Source organism: Anas acuta, chromosome 2 (assembly GCF_963932015.1).
Source record: "Anas acuta chromosome 2, bAnaAcu1.1, whole genome shotgun sequence".
In the NCBI taxonomy this organism is placed as follows: domain Eukaryota; kingdom Metazoa; phylum Chordata; class Aves; order Anseriformes; family Anatidae; genus Anas; species Anas acuta.
Window position 1 is genome coordinate 60,204,197 of NC_088980.1, and position 13,059 is coordinate 60,217,255.

The 13,059-nt window shown below is 37.6% G+C and overlaps 1 protein-coding gene across 4 annotated transcripts in view; it reads left to right on the plus strand.

Moving 5' to 3' along the window:
- VPS41 (VPS41 subunit of HOPS complex) overlaps window positions 1-13,059 on the plus strand; it is a 107,622-nt gene that overhangs the window by 54,283 nt on the left and 40,280 nt on the right. For all 4 annotated transcript variants that reach the window (XM_068674962.1, XM_068674961.1, XM_068674964.1 and 1 more), the window contains exons 8-10: window positions 1,633-1,752; window positions 5,000-5,146; window positions 6,336-6,402. In XM_068674962.1, coding sequence (XP_068531063.1) covers window positions 1,633-1,752; window positions 5,000-5,146; window positions 6,336-6,402 — 334 coding nt within the window. The remainder of the gene's footprint in view (window positions 1-1,632; window positions 1,753-4,999; window positions 5,147-6,335; window positions 6,403-13,059) is intronic.

Genomic DNA, 13,059 nt, shown 5'->3' on the forward strand with positions numbered 1-13,059 from the left:
CATAAGCAGAACAAAGATTGGTTACAGTAACTTATATCTGCCAGTTTTACTTCACGTCATCCACATCATTTTTCGCAGCCTTGTGCAGAAAGTCCAGGTGAAAATGCTATGTATTTGCTGCTGTCTCCACTGGATTGCATTGAAAGAAGCAACTGAGTGGCTTCCCCTTAGAAGTTTGTGAACTGGAAGAAACTAATTTTAAAGTCAGAATCAGCATGGTACTCAGTTTTAAGTAACATCCTCAGCTTCTGAGGGGAGCTGATTAGTTTGGGTTTTGTTTCATTGCATAGCCTTTTCACGGGTGGAAAAATCCCTGAGACTGTCTAAAAGAGAGTCCTTCACATGAGCTGTGGGAAAGACACTGGGTCATTTCAGGTGGGGTTAAGGTGGCCAGGTGTGCTCTGATGTCTGCTGTGTGCTCCATGCAGAAGTGTGAGACTGTCCGGGATAGTGACTACTTCAAACTTTTGGAGAAAATCTTTGTCTTTTGGTGCCATCTTCTGGCTGTGGGAGAGATGAGCAGTCGGTATAATTATCATCAAAAGTCCCTTACTTTATTAAAAGATGATATTTTAAACAGTTCGTGTCTTATCATTGTTAATGCAAATAGAGGTGGAGGAGACAAGCCTGGTGTAAAAAAGCATATATGAACAGTAGCAACGTAGTCACTCAAATTAGGTCCTTGCAGTTTGTAATTTTACATTTCTTAATGGTTCTGCATTTTATGAGGTAGGGTTCACATTGTGTGCATCTCCGTATGTGTGTATTCTGGCAACAGTTGTCAGGACTGGTACCTCACTCCTGTTCCCCTCCAAGCACTGGGCTTTGCATTGCTTGAAGTGATTCTGTCATTTAATCCAGTTAAATAACTCCCTGAAACCACACAGGAACGCTAAAGAAGTTGGACTGTCAAACAGACTGTCTGCATGTAGTAGCGCTTTTCTTTGCTGTGCAAGATATTTCAAAAAATAGTCTGTGCTTTCTAGATACTGTAAAATCCTTCCATATTTGCAGAACCTGGGATCCCCCATCACACAAGTCTTACAATCAGCAGTGCTTGTTGTGAATGCAGTTGCATGAGCGGGACCATGCAGCATCTCTAGAACCCTACTGAAGGCTATGTAGTTCCATATGGGGCCAAGCGAAAGGCTTCAGGCTTGGAGGTCTTCGATAATTTTGACAAGCTCAAGCATAAGAGATGTTTTTTACTATCTCCTGCTTTTTTTGGAGAGAAGAAAGCCTATCAACAGATCAGTGGATAGGTGTAAGACAGCCTGGTTTCTTTATTAGCTTTCTTAACTCTTGTCACAAGTGCTGTTAGGTTCTCAAATGCCTTATGTGCTTTATCTTTCAAATGGAAAGAAATATATTTACTATTATTTGAAAAAAACTTGATAGGAAGGCTGCTGATTAGTGTAATCATGAAAGTCACTTGATTTTTTAGTATGTAGGATTGTCAGTGTAAGTGTACTATATGGAAGTGTTTGATTGTGTTCGCTTTTGTTTTGTGATAGCTGTGTATTTCTCCCTACCCTCGAATGCAAGCGGAATAAGAGATAAGGAAGGAAAAAACTCCTTTGCTTGCATATAGCACTGTGTCACAGAAATATTTCTTGTTGCACTTCTTCACAGTTGCTGCTATATGAGAGAGGCTGGATGAATAGATGGAAGCCTTCGGTTTTACATGAAGGGGAAGGAAACATAAGAAACATAAAATGGAGAGGACATTTAATTGCTTGGGCCAATAATATGGTAAGTTTTTGTCACATCTCTTGAATGAGCAGAAATACCGCTGCTTTACACTGATATTTGAAATGTTTTTAAAATGGTGTTAATTGCTAAAATATTCCTTTGAAAACTGGTACGTTAGAAGAATCCAGTACATGAGGCACTGAAGGATAGTGCTTTATGTATGATTTCTTCATAGAGAGCCCTGCTGTTTGCATTTATTGCTGTCTGTTCAGTGTTCTCCATGTGACTTGCAGTTTCTGAAGGAATTTAGAAAAGCAGCTCTACATACATACAAATGCTAGGGGTAGTCACAGCTGTACCCTATTGTATATCGGAGTTTCGGCCAGTGAGATTTGTTGAAGCAAATTGCTTGAGGAAGGAATGCTAATGTGAACTCTTCTTTGTAAGTATAATATCCTTCTAATCCCTCTTCCCCCCTTCTCCCCCCCCAAAAAAAAAAAAAGTCTAAATTTTGAAATTTGTATTGAACTAACAGCATAATACATATTCCTAATGTAGCAGATTATAAAAAATGATAGTAATAATTCCTTATTTTGGTAAGCTACTTGAAAAGGCTAGACTTAAGAGAAAACAAGCCCTTTTTGCTATAAGTGTAATTCATATTTTAAAGGGAACTCCTGCTTTCATGCTGAGTGTTGCATTTCACCTAACAGTGTATATGTAATTGATGGGTCAAGGTCTGTATTTCAAAGTTCAGCAGAGAGGGATACATTTTTAAGTATGCATCATGTCTAAATTCCAGATTTTTATTTTAAAATGTGGTGAAGGTATTCCTGAAAGCATTTGCTTTCTCCCTTCTTTTTTCTCTCCTGGAAGGAAGCATTTATTAAAATATTTTAAAGCCGTTGTTCTTTTATTCCATTTAAAAACAGCTTGATATGAAATTGTTAGCGGTGGTCTTTGTGTTTATTTGCTCCCCTTTAATGACTATATTAGCACTATAACTTAAGGAAGTGCTTGATTTTCGTAACATTAACCCTTTGGAAGGTTTTGTTTTTTTTTTCAGAGCCATACAATTAAAATATATATTCTAGGTGAGTCTGCAGGGAATAGATAGGACAGTTGAGGAGAGCTATCCCTAGAGATGATGTGTCACATCAGAACACAGAATACTAATAAAATGTTGAGAGCCATCTGTCAGAGACAAAAAGCCATGGTCAGGGCCTATCTTTCAATGAGAAATGAAATGACACTTGCCCTCCAAAAGATTAATATATTTGGTTATTGGCCTTTTCCCGTCCCTTCCCCCTTTACCTTTTTAAAAATTTCTTCATCCTCAAGCAAGGTATTTGTTCCTTTTTTTTTTTTTCTTTCAAAGTAAGTCAGAGAAAATAATTTACAGCCTTGCCATTTACTGTCTGTATCTAGTTCTTATTTTCTCATGTGTTTTTGTTTTGTTTTTTTTTTTTTCATTGCACACTGTCTGCATGCTTGCTAGACATTGGACATTCCAAGATGGGCTCCCAATTAATTAGGCAGGGTCTGATTCTGCTCCAATGCTTGCCACTTTTCCCTCTTCTCCTTCTTCCATGACAAAGAGTACAAGTCTTACAGACTGAGACACCTGAGGACCTTAGCAGCATTAACTTGCCTAACTCTCACAAAAACACATTTTAGGCTCCTTCATGACAGGAAATTGAGACTGGAAGTCCTTTCAGTTACAGTGCAAATGGCATGCTTTAACTATAGAGGATTCTACCCTGCTGGTTGGAGAGCCACTTTAAATGTAAGCTTGTCTGCCCCATATAGAATTCAATTTGCTGCCTTGTTGAAAAACAGGAGACGTGATATGGGTCACTAATTTGGAAATCATGCTTAAAGACAAAGTGGTGAGATTAATAAAAGACAGCTTTATTAAAATGCAGTTCAAGCAAGATTGCAAACTTTATGAGATGAGTTTAGAAAACACAAAGCATAAGCTCCTTCTTTATGCCATCCTGAGATCTGGGCTCTGTACATTGCAGATGACATGTACAAGTTTTTGTTGCTTTGTTTTTATGTTTCTTTTTGGCTTTTTTGTTTGTTTTGAAACCTTGATGCTTGATGACCTTTAACCTAAAAGATGCCAATAGGAGTCTTTCTGTTCACCTCCATACTACTTACTGCTCCTTGTGATTTAAAGATTTACAGAATCACAGAAATTTAAGGAGTTTGATTTTCTTTTTTAAGAAAAGGAGAGGGTGGGGAGGAGGGAAAGCCAAGCTTCTAGCTTAGATCTGGCTTAGATCATGACCCTTGTGTTTAGATTCTTTTACTTAAAAACAGTTGAACTGGTATAGCTGGGGACACAGAAACTTGAGAGGTTGAGAGCAGGAATGGCAGAAACAAGCAGGGGAATCTTTTGAATCAGTTTTGTAACTGCAAAAATCCAAACGTGGAATGGCATCCTGGATGCTGACCTTTCAAAGTCCTTTCCATCCCTTTTTTGTGATCATGAGATGTGGTTTTCTGCTCACCAAGCTTAAGGGAAATATCTACTTAAATGCTTGGTTTTATGTTGGCAACTTTTGTTTTTAAATCACAAAGAAAGAAGTTATTATTTAACATGAAATTAATCTCCATTTTGCTACTAGAAAGGTTATAGCTCGCATTTTCTAAATGGTATGGAAAAATTCAATCGATGTCTCTTCCCCCTCTCCCTTCCTTTAAAATGACTTTAATCTTCCTGTCTTTAAACTTTTTGTTGTGTTAGTTTGAGATATTTCCTGAGGAGGCAGTGAAAAATCACACCATATAAAACCAATCATCATTTAAGTGTTTCCTTTTTTTCTTCCAACATAAGAGTATAAATACATTTTTATAGAAGTACAGATTGTCTTCATTTACCTTAATTTGTTGTTACTTCATCTTTTCATTTTTTTTCTGAGGTGGAAATTTCTGTTTCTTGATGGGGAATGTTTTGGAAGAGCAGGGGATTCTTTTGCTTCTCCACTAGTAGCACCAGCCTAAACAAGCTGGTCTGGTTCATGACTGGAATTGCTAATCTGTCACTTGTTGACTTGTGCAATCTTTGTATTTAGCATTTATATTTACAATATCTAACTCACTCTAATCTCATTGTCTCTCCTGTCGCCTCCTGGGTGAGATTGGGCTTTGTATCAACAGCTATTTGTGTTGGCACTTTCATCCCTACCCTGCAACTTGTGCCATAAGCTGCTATGACTGTCTTACTGTGCAAAATAAAATGGGCTCTGGTGGGTAAGAGTTTGTCATACTGAATAAAGTTCTCTTGTATTTAAACTTTCAGGGCGTGAAGATACTTGACATGATTTCCAAGCAACGAATTACCAACGTCCCTCGAGATGACATAAGCCTTCGCCCCGATATGTATCCCTGCAGCCTTTGCTGGAAGGATAATTTAACGCTGATTATTGGCTGGGGAAATTCAGTAAAGGTGCAATTACCTGTCTTTGTAATAAATGCTTACTGTTATCACAGACAAACAGAGGATTATTTCTGAAAAGCAAAGACAATCAAAAAAAATAGAGTTTGGTTTGACTACAGTCTGCAGAATGCCTGCTGCCATAGAAATGTCATTGGACTGACCCTCGTGAGGAGGAGGAGGAGGAGTGATAGACACCCAGCGGTCAGACAGATTTCTGTGTGTGAGCATGCAGCAAGTGTAATCCTCAGGGACACTTCTCTCCTCTGTGCCTTCAAGAGATTTCCTCTTTTGAAAGCTTTTAGAGGTGCTGTTGAATTCATTTCTTTTGATTAGCATTAAGGAAGGACAACTTATCATGAGTTATTTTTGGAGAGGCTTATTTTGGGGGCTGAGGAGTTCATCGTTGCTAATACAAACACAGAATTTCAGTCAGCCAAGGGGAAAGAAAAAAGGGGGTGGGGGACAGGTTGCTTGGGACTTTGCTTCGCTTTCGGCAGGGAACTGGCATTTCGAACTTGTGCACAGCAGACTGATTTGTACAGACCAGCACCTGACAGGAGTTTGTTAGAGCCTGTTAGATGTTTTCTAATAACAGTTTGCTACATCATTGCACAGTGGGAAATTAAAAGTGCTTGGTAGGAGTAGATGGAGAGGGAGGGTAAAGTGAGGTAGGTGAAGCATAAAAACCTTTTGGAGCATTAAACTTAGAGTTTTACAAATGAGGAGGTTTGTCATAAGTTTGGCATCTGTCTTTCCCCTTGTATTACATGTGCTTCACAGCATTTGGGTGTCTGCATTTCTTTATACATATGTGCTCTCCTTCTCCTGTTACTTGGAGTTGCAGTAGCATGTGCTTACTGAAATAGTAAGGTAACGAGACACTAAGTGTGAGCAGATAGCAAAACCAAACTCATATGTTGCTCTAAGAAATGGTAGTGAGCATGTACTTTCAGATTTCTTTCTCTCTGGTGGCCCATCTTCTCCTCTCCCAGCATATTTATAAGGCTGTGGGCTACAGTCACAACTTTCCTGTCGGGTTTTCTTCCTCAGTGATGCATCATCACTGTTCTAAAGCCAGTGTTTTTCAAAGCAGAGAATTGCCTGTCTAAGAACACCTCAGTAAGAAAGTTTCTGGGGAAAGTTAGCGTAATTTTAGGAATGTGTATTCATCATAATGATCCAAATATCTGTTTCCTAGATTTGCTCAGTAAAGGAGCGGCATGCCAGTGAAATGCGTGACCTTCCAAACCGCTACGTGGAAATAGGTATGATTGTGTGAACATGTGCCTTTTCACAATCAGATAAGCTTTCAAAGGTTTGTTTTCACGTTCAGCCTGAAAAGCTGTTAGAGACAACATGTAACATAAATGTCTCCTCATTTTACTTGATGAGGTTGTCATGATGTCCTGCATATTTTTTTTTTGTAATCATAAGGTCTTAAATTCTGTGCTCTCCCAAAATCAGAGAGCCTTGTGTAAAGAAAGAGCGGTGTCTCAACTTTCCTTTCAGGCAGAAAGTTTTACAGAGAACTTGGGTTTTCGTCTTGGTTAAATGATGATGGGGTGTAGTGATATAAGGAGAAAACAGACACAAGCTTAATCAATTACTCGTTGTTTAGCTACCCTGCTCATAACTTTTTTTTTTTCTGAGCATCTCTTCAGTATAGCGCTAGAAAGTTGATTTGAATTTCTTGTTGTTGCTTTTTTTGCTTCTGCATTTTGTACTTTGCTTTCACGTTTCTTCTGGTGATGTGAATAATTTTGTTATTGGTGATTAATGGAAAAGGTCTTGACAAAAAATGTCAAGAAATTCAAACAAAATTTGAGGGGCGGGGGGCAAACAAAAACTCTTCTGTTCCCAGAAGAAGCTTCTGATGAGGAAAGATCTATGAAGAGGTAACTCTGCCAAGATAAGCAGGCCCTCTGGGACTCTGCAGTGCAGAATGGACAACTGTTTGTAAAGTTTTGTGCTTCCTTGTCTTGACTGTGATGACATGAGACTGTAAACAAGAGTGTTCAAACAAAATCCTGATTCAGGTGAGCATGCTGACCAGAGTGGTACATGACATAGATGCATACTGCTTTATGATTTCAGAAAAGAACTGTTCTAAAGTAGCTTTTGAAAATCAGCGAGGATGTTCTGACATTAAATTCTTTAGGAATTCTGGATAGTGAGTGAAGGCGTGCCTGACCATTAACTGAGACTTCTTGAAAGCTATTTGTTGGTAAAGAGTATATAGTCCCAAAAGAATAATTAACCAATTAACCATGGAATTCTAGGATTTTTGAGAGAATTATGTCAAGGAAAAGTTCAGCCTTGAGTTTTACCTTCAGAACACCTATATAAATCTTTTCTGTACGTCTAAGTAGCTTTTAGGAAATAAATGAGGTGAGTTATATAGTGTTAAGTGAACAGAGGGAACTTCTACAACTTCAGTTGTAGTATGTTAACAGGGAGGAAGCTAGCCTTACAAGACTGTCTATTGGAACTTCATTCAAAAATGATAAAAATCTGTCATCAAACTATTTAGGTGCAATTTTGAAGGTTAGAGATTTTTGCAGAACTGACTTTTACATATTTTTATGCGATTTTTAGCCTAAATTTATTCTCTGTATTCTTGAGGATAGCAGTTTTATCTCACTTAGCCTGTTAATGATGTGCTTGACATTTTTATTTCTGGTTTCATGTCAAAGCACTGAAATGGCTCTGCCAAATTCTGCCAGTACTACTCATTGGAACGTGGATTGTATGCTGGGAGGGAAAACTGAGATATTTGTTCAAGTCTCAATAGACAATACAGTAGCTTTTGATGTAAACACACAGAAGGTCTTTGAGAGTTATGTTATTCCACGGCATCTTTTTCAATTTTACTATAGTTTAAACTTTTACTTCTCAGATGCATAGCTGTAAGGTCTGAAATTATTATTGGGCAGACTGACCAGCAGCCTGTATAGTTTTTTTGCAAGAGTATTAATATCCTAAGTGGGTGTGTAAGCTGATTTACTCTCATAATGTAAAGAATTTACACAAGATAAGAATATCTGAAGGATATTCAGCTACCCTGCCATACATATCCTTTTCACTTATAACATCTTGGCATCAGCTAATCAGGGTAATACGTATGGAGCCTATGACAATATGGTGATTTCTCATATCTCAGCAGTTTCAGATTTGTGTTTTTAGATACATTCTGAAGGCCTCAAAGTTCTACAATAACATAATAGCAAACTTTGGTGGCATCAGTAGACTGTAAATATTTCTTCAGTGGCTTGTAGCCCAGTGAATAAGGAAGCAGAGCATCTCCAGCCTTGCAAGTTAGGTCCACAGGATCCTGTGGTGCAAGGATTTTATCTTGACATGCAGCCATATTTGCTCTGAGGCAGAAAGTAAATATGGTACCTACTCAAATTCTAAACCAGATGGCCCATGGTGTGGGAAAGTACCACCACTGAGCAGTTGCGAATGTTGTACTTCAAAGAAGATAATGCTGTGGTAGCACGCAAGAGAAATTAAAAAAAATAGAGAGTTCTCATGCATTGAGATCTGTATGATATTGCCAAGTTTATTTATACATCTTGGTGTACTAATGGTGCTTTTCTTTATTAATCTGTTCTGTTGTCCCTGGTTCTATGTTACAGTTCATTGCTTATGTGAGTCTCCATTCAGTGTCAAAGATAAACTCCGGTGAAATGTTTCTATTTAGGTTTAAATGTATGTTAGCTGAGCAGATCCTATCAGTTTAGCTCTGTCAGCTACCACCGTGAAGTAGCGTATTGATTAGAAAGTATTGGTATTGAATTACAGGCTTAACGTGGACTAAATGCCATTGTGATCGTTCTTAAAGAGTGCTTGACCTCTGTGCTTGCTCCCGCTACATGTACAAAAGCTGTAATGCTGGACAACTTCTGTTCTAAACAGGGAGCCCTACTCAAATGTAGCCTACTAGAAGGCTGCTTCCTAATGAACTAATTAGCACTTTGCAGCTAATGCAATTCCTTTTCAAAGTGAAACTGTGCATCTTACAAGCATGAAGTAGTCCTCGGGTGACTTTTTTCAGGCAGCTCCAGTTTATGGATCCTTGGTGAGTTGCTTTACCTATGCTGCAGTTTGGCTCTCTAACGATAGCGGAAAATAAAAATTAACATTGAAAGACAGTAAAAGACTCAAAGTAGATTAGAGACTTCCTATTCAATTCATGTTAGTGCAGATTTTATCTGAGGAATCTCAGCTTAATTCCAGGCGCCAAGTAGCCAGCAGTGCCTTGAGCACTTGTCTCCCATGTGCATTCCCCCACATTCCCGACAAAACAGACTTCTGGTATAAGAATTGCATGTGGATATTCTTGTAACAACACATCTTCATGTTTTGTGAGGGAATAGCTGTACCGCTGCATGCCCAGTTACCATCAAGTACTGAGATCACACACTTTTATCTGAAAAGAAAACATGGGAATATTTATTTCTTGGTTTGTAAAGTGAGATACTGGGATCTACCATAGCAGCTTATTTGTCTTTACATAGACAGAGCTTAAAGCTTGCTTAACAAATAGGGTGAGCAGTAAATCAATGATGAATAAATGTCATCAACTTTATATGCTGATTTATGCAAACATTTAATTGGACTATGTCTGTCTACATTCTGAAAAGCAAACTGCCAAAAAAAAAAAGAAAGGAAAAAAAATCCATTTGTATAACTGAATCCACTTAGACTTCTGTTCGTCATCTTTTGTCATGAGACAAAACTGATCATTTGTAAATTCCTTGATTAAAAAAATATATTTCAGACTATCAAACTAATTACTATATTGGATATTTTCCCTGTTTGTTGATCAAGTCTTTTCAGTTCAGTCTGTAATGGAAAAAATTAGTTTTTCAGAAAATCAACTTTGAAGCTTTGAAACTTAAGGCTCTGACTTTCCGGCTGTCATTGAGGTTTCTATGCGATTTGCTTAAAGGTTGCAGGTGCTTCTGTCTGCAGAACTGTAAAGACAATTGCCATATTTCTGAAGATGATTTTATTGTTGTGTGGGAAAGAATAGGGATAAGAGGAGCCCCAGTGTAGCACTGCCATTTCACGCAGCCTGACTGCAAGTAAGACAGCAAGTTGTGGCACTGCTTACAGTACACAAAACATTTGCTAATTTAATTGAAAGAGCAGAATGCCCCAGATAGATGATTACTGGCATGACTAAACAGTTGTTTTGTTTGTTTGTTGTTCGTTTTTTTTCTTGATGTTTCTAATTCGTGTGATACTGTAGTTGAGATAAATTATATTCAGTAGCAAAATTCTTGCTTATTTCCATTTTGTGCTGGTAGCTAGTAAGGCAACAACTTTCAGCTATAGAGGCTTTACAGAGTTTTCACCGATTTTAAGCTTTTTTTTTTTTCTGTCATCATATTAAATTTTACAATATCATTTATAGTGCCCTGATTTATTTCAGTGAAAATGCTCATCCTCTTTGCTCTGTGGCATTTGAGGTTATATTAAGAATGATTAATTGATCACTATTAATTTTTCTTTTAAAGCCTTTCCAAACTTTCTGCAATCAAAAATAAATTTGAAGATCACACTTTTTCTAACATATTCTTTTTAAATGAAGAGTGAAGGCTATGAATTGTGATTTTGGGAGCATAAACTGAGGAATTCTGTTTTTGTCATCATTGGTGTATAGGTCCTACAACTGATAAGCATCCTACCCTACTGTTCTTCCTACTGAAGGGAACAGTCCATTAAAATGTCATTGCAACATGTATATGGTTAGGTAAATAGTTTCTTAATTTTCACTTATATGGGGAGAAAAATTGCAGGCAACTGTAAGGATACTTGAGCTCAAATAAAGGACACTCACGTGGTTACTTCACTGGTCCTCCCCAGAAATTTCTGTTTCCTTTTGAGTTGTGGCTGACATTTCATTAACTGGGCACATCTTGAGCTTTCTGCTCAGGTTCCTAGTCAGAAGTAGGTCTACCCTGGAAATCTGAATTTATGAAGACTGTTGTGTAGCCTAACAGGAGAGAGAAACCATCTGAGTACAGAAAAACTCAAATGCTGATGCAGGTATTAATATATAATGATTTTCAAAGAAAATTATGAATATTAGAAATTTATGAATATTAGATATGTGAGGTTTGTATTCAAGGTTTATGTTGATAACACATCTAAAAGTAGTAGTATTCTTTTATTTCTTTAAAAGTAAACTGTGTATATGTAATTTGCCTGTATACACCTCAAGACAACTTAAATAATGATAATGTAGGACAAAAGCCTTTGCTGGTCCTGTAATTGGAACTGAATGCATACACTATGGGGCAAAAATTATATCAAATACAACTGCGTGAACCTGATAATAATAGTTAATCGAAACATGCCATTTAGTATACTATTTGTTTTGCATAAACAACCTAGCTCAGTAAAAACACTGGTGTTGGAGACGCTACCTTTAGAACACTTAAGGGTATGTTACACTGCAGCCAGCAGAAATGACTGCAAAATTTGCAGATGTGCTTGAAGTAGCTGGTGAAAAGGTAGTTTGGGAGTGCATACTGACATCACCCCAGCAGGTAGCAGTGCACCGGAATTCATGGTAGGTTTCTATCATACATCATATGGAATTTAAAAAAAAAAAAAAATTATTTCAATAACAAGACTTCTTTTCATCCGCACATTAAATTTCACGTTCATTCTATGCATCTTCCTGGTTACTTTCTCAAAAGATAACATGGAAACCTTGGCCCTGTTAAAATTAATGGCAAAACCTTCTGATATCACTGTAAACAAAATTTCACATGCTAAATCTGCAGTGGAGAAGCAGGGACTGTTTTTTTGAGATTTGATTAAACAGAACAGACCTTTTTAGTTTCAGACTACTGCTTGTGTATCTTTAAAACACAGAGAAAGATGTTTTATTTGGGTAAACAAGGTAGCATGTATTGTATTGTGTATTTTGTACATTTCATTTAATGAGCAAGGTGATTTACAGGTTTTGTCTTTGTGCTTCCGAGTAATTTGTTTGACAGTTGTATATAGCTGGTGAACATAAAGTAGATCCACTGTCAGCATATCTTCTGTCCTTTCTTATGACAGGCATAAACATGCATGACAAATGGTAATACCGCTTTCATTTCCATTTACTTCAGTGCTACGCCTGGTTTAATTGTTTTGGATCTTTTTTAAATTAGCAGCATTTCTGCAATACCTCCGTGTTGGATTTCCCCCCACCTTTTTCACAACACACTGTCCAGAAAATAAGTCAAATTAACCTCTAGTGTTCTGTACAGCTATAACTGCTGTAATTTTTCAGTAAAACTGTTTTTGATGAGCTGCCTCAAAGGTTTCTGCTAGGTCACGAAGCACTGTCTGTGCCAGGTGGTCTTTGTTCAAGGCTGTCGCGGCAGAGCTGGAGCATTGTGTTTCCACAAGGCCTCTTGAGGAGGATGAGCTGAGAGAAAGCTGAAAGTGAAACCAAGGAAACTAAACTCTATTAAAAAACAAAGCTTCAAGTGATTTTCTTTTTTGTCTCGCTGAACAGCAGTGCTGCTTTATCCTAAATACACCATTACAGGGGTGTTACAATCGTTTTTAGCAGTGCCTCCCTGGCTAAGGAACTGAAGCTCCAGTGCAGGTCAAACATGTGATTTTTGAAAACTGCCCCTATAATCTTTATAAAGATACCATTCACCACCCTGTTTTTCTCTCCAAATTCAAATGACAATATTTTAGATGCCTCTAAAACCTTCTCTTGTCATTTTTTAAGCTGTCAACAAATATTTCTTTGATGTCCTTCTACCTACCGCTTTGGATTTCGCTTCATTTTAGTTTTCTGTGTTCTTGTGTCTGCCTCACATGTTTTTGTAGAATGCCAAATATTAGATTGTAAACTGGGAATAAGATTTATTACGTAGACATTCTTAACATGGTTGGTT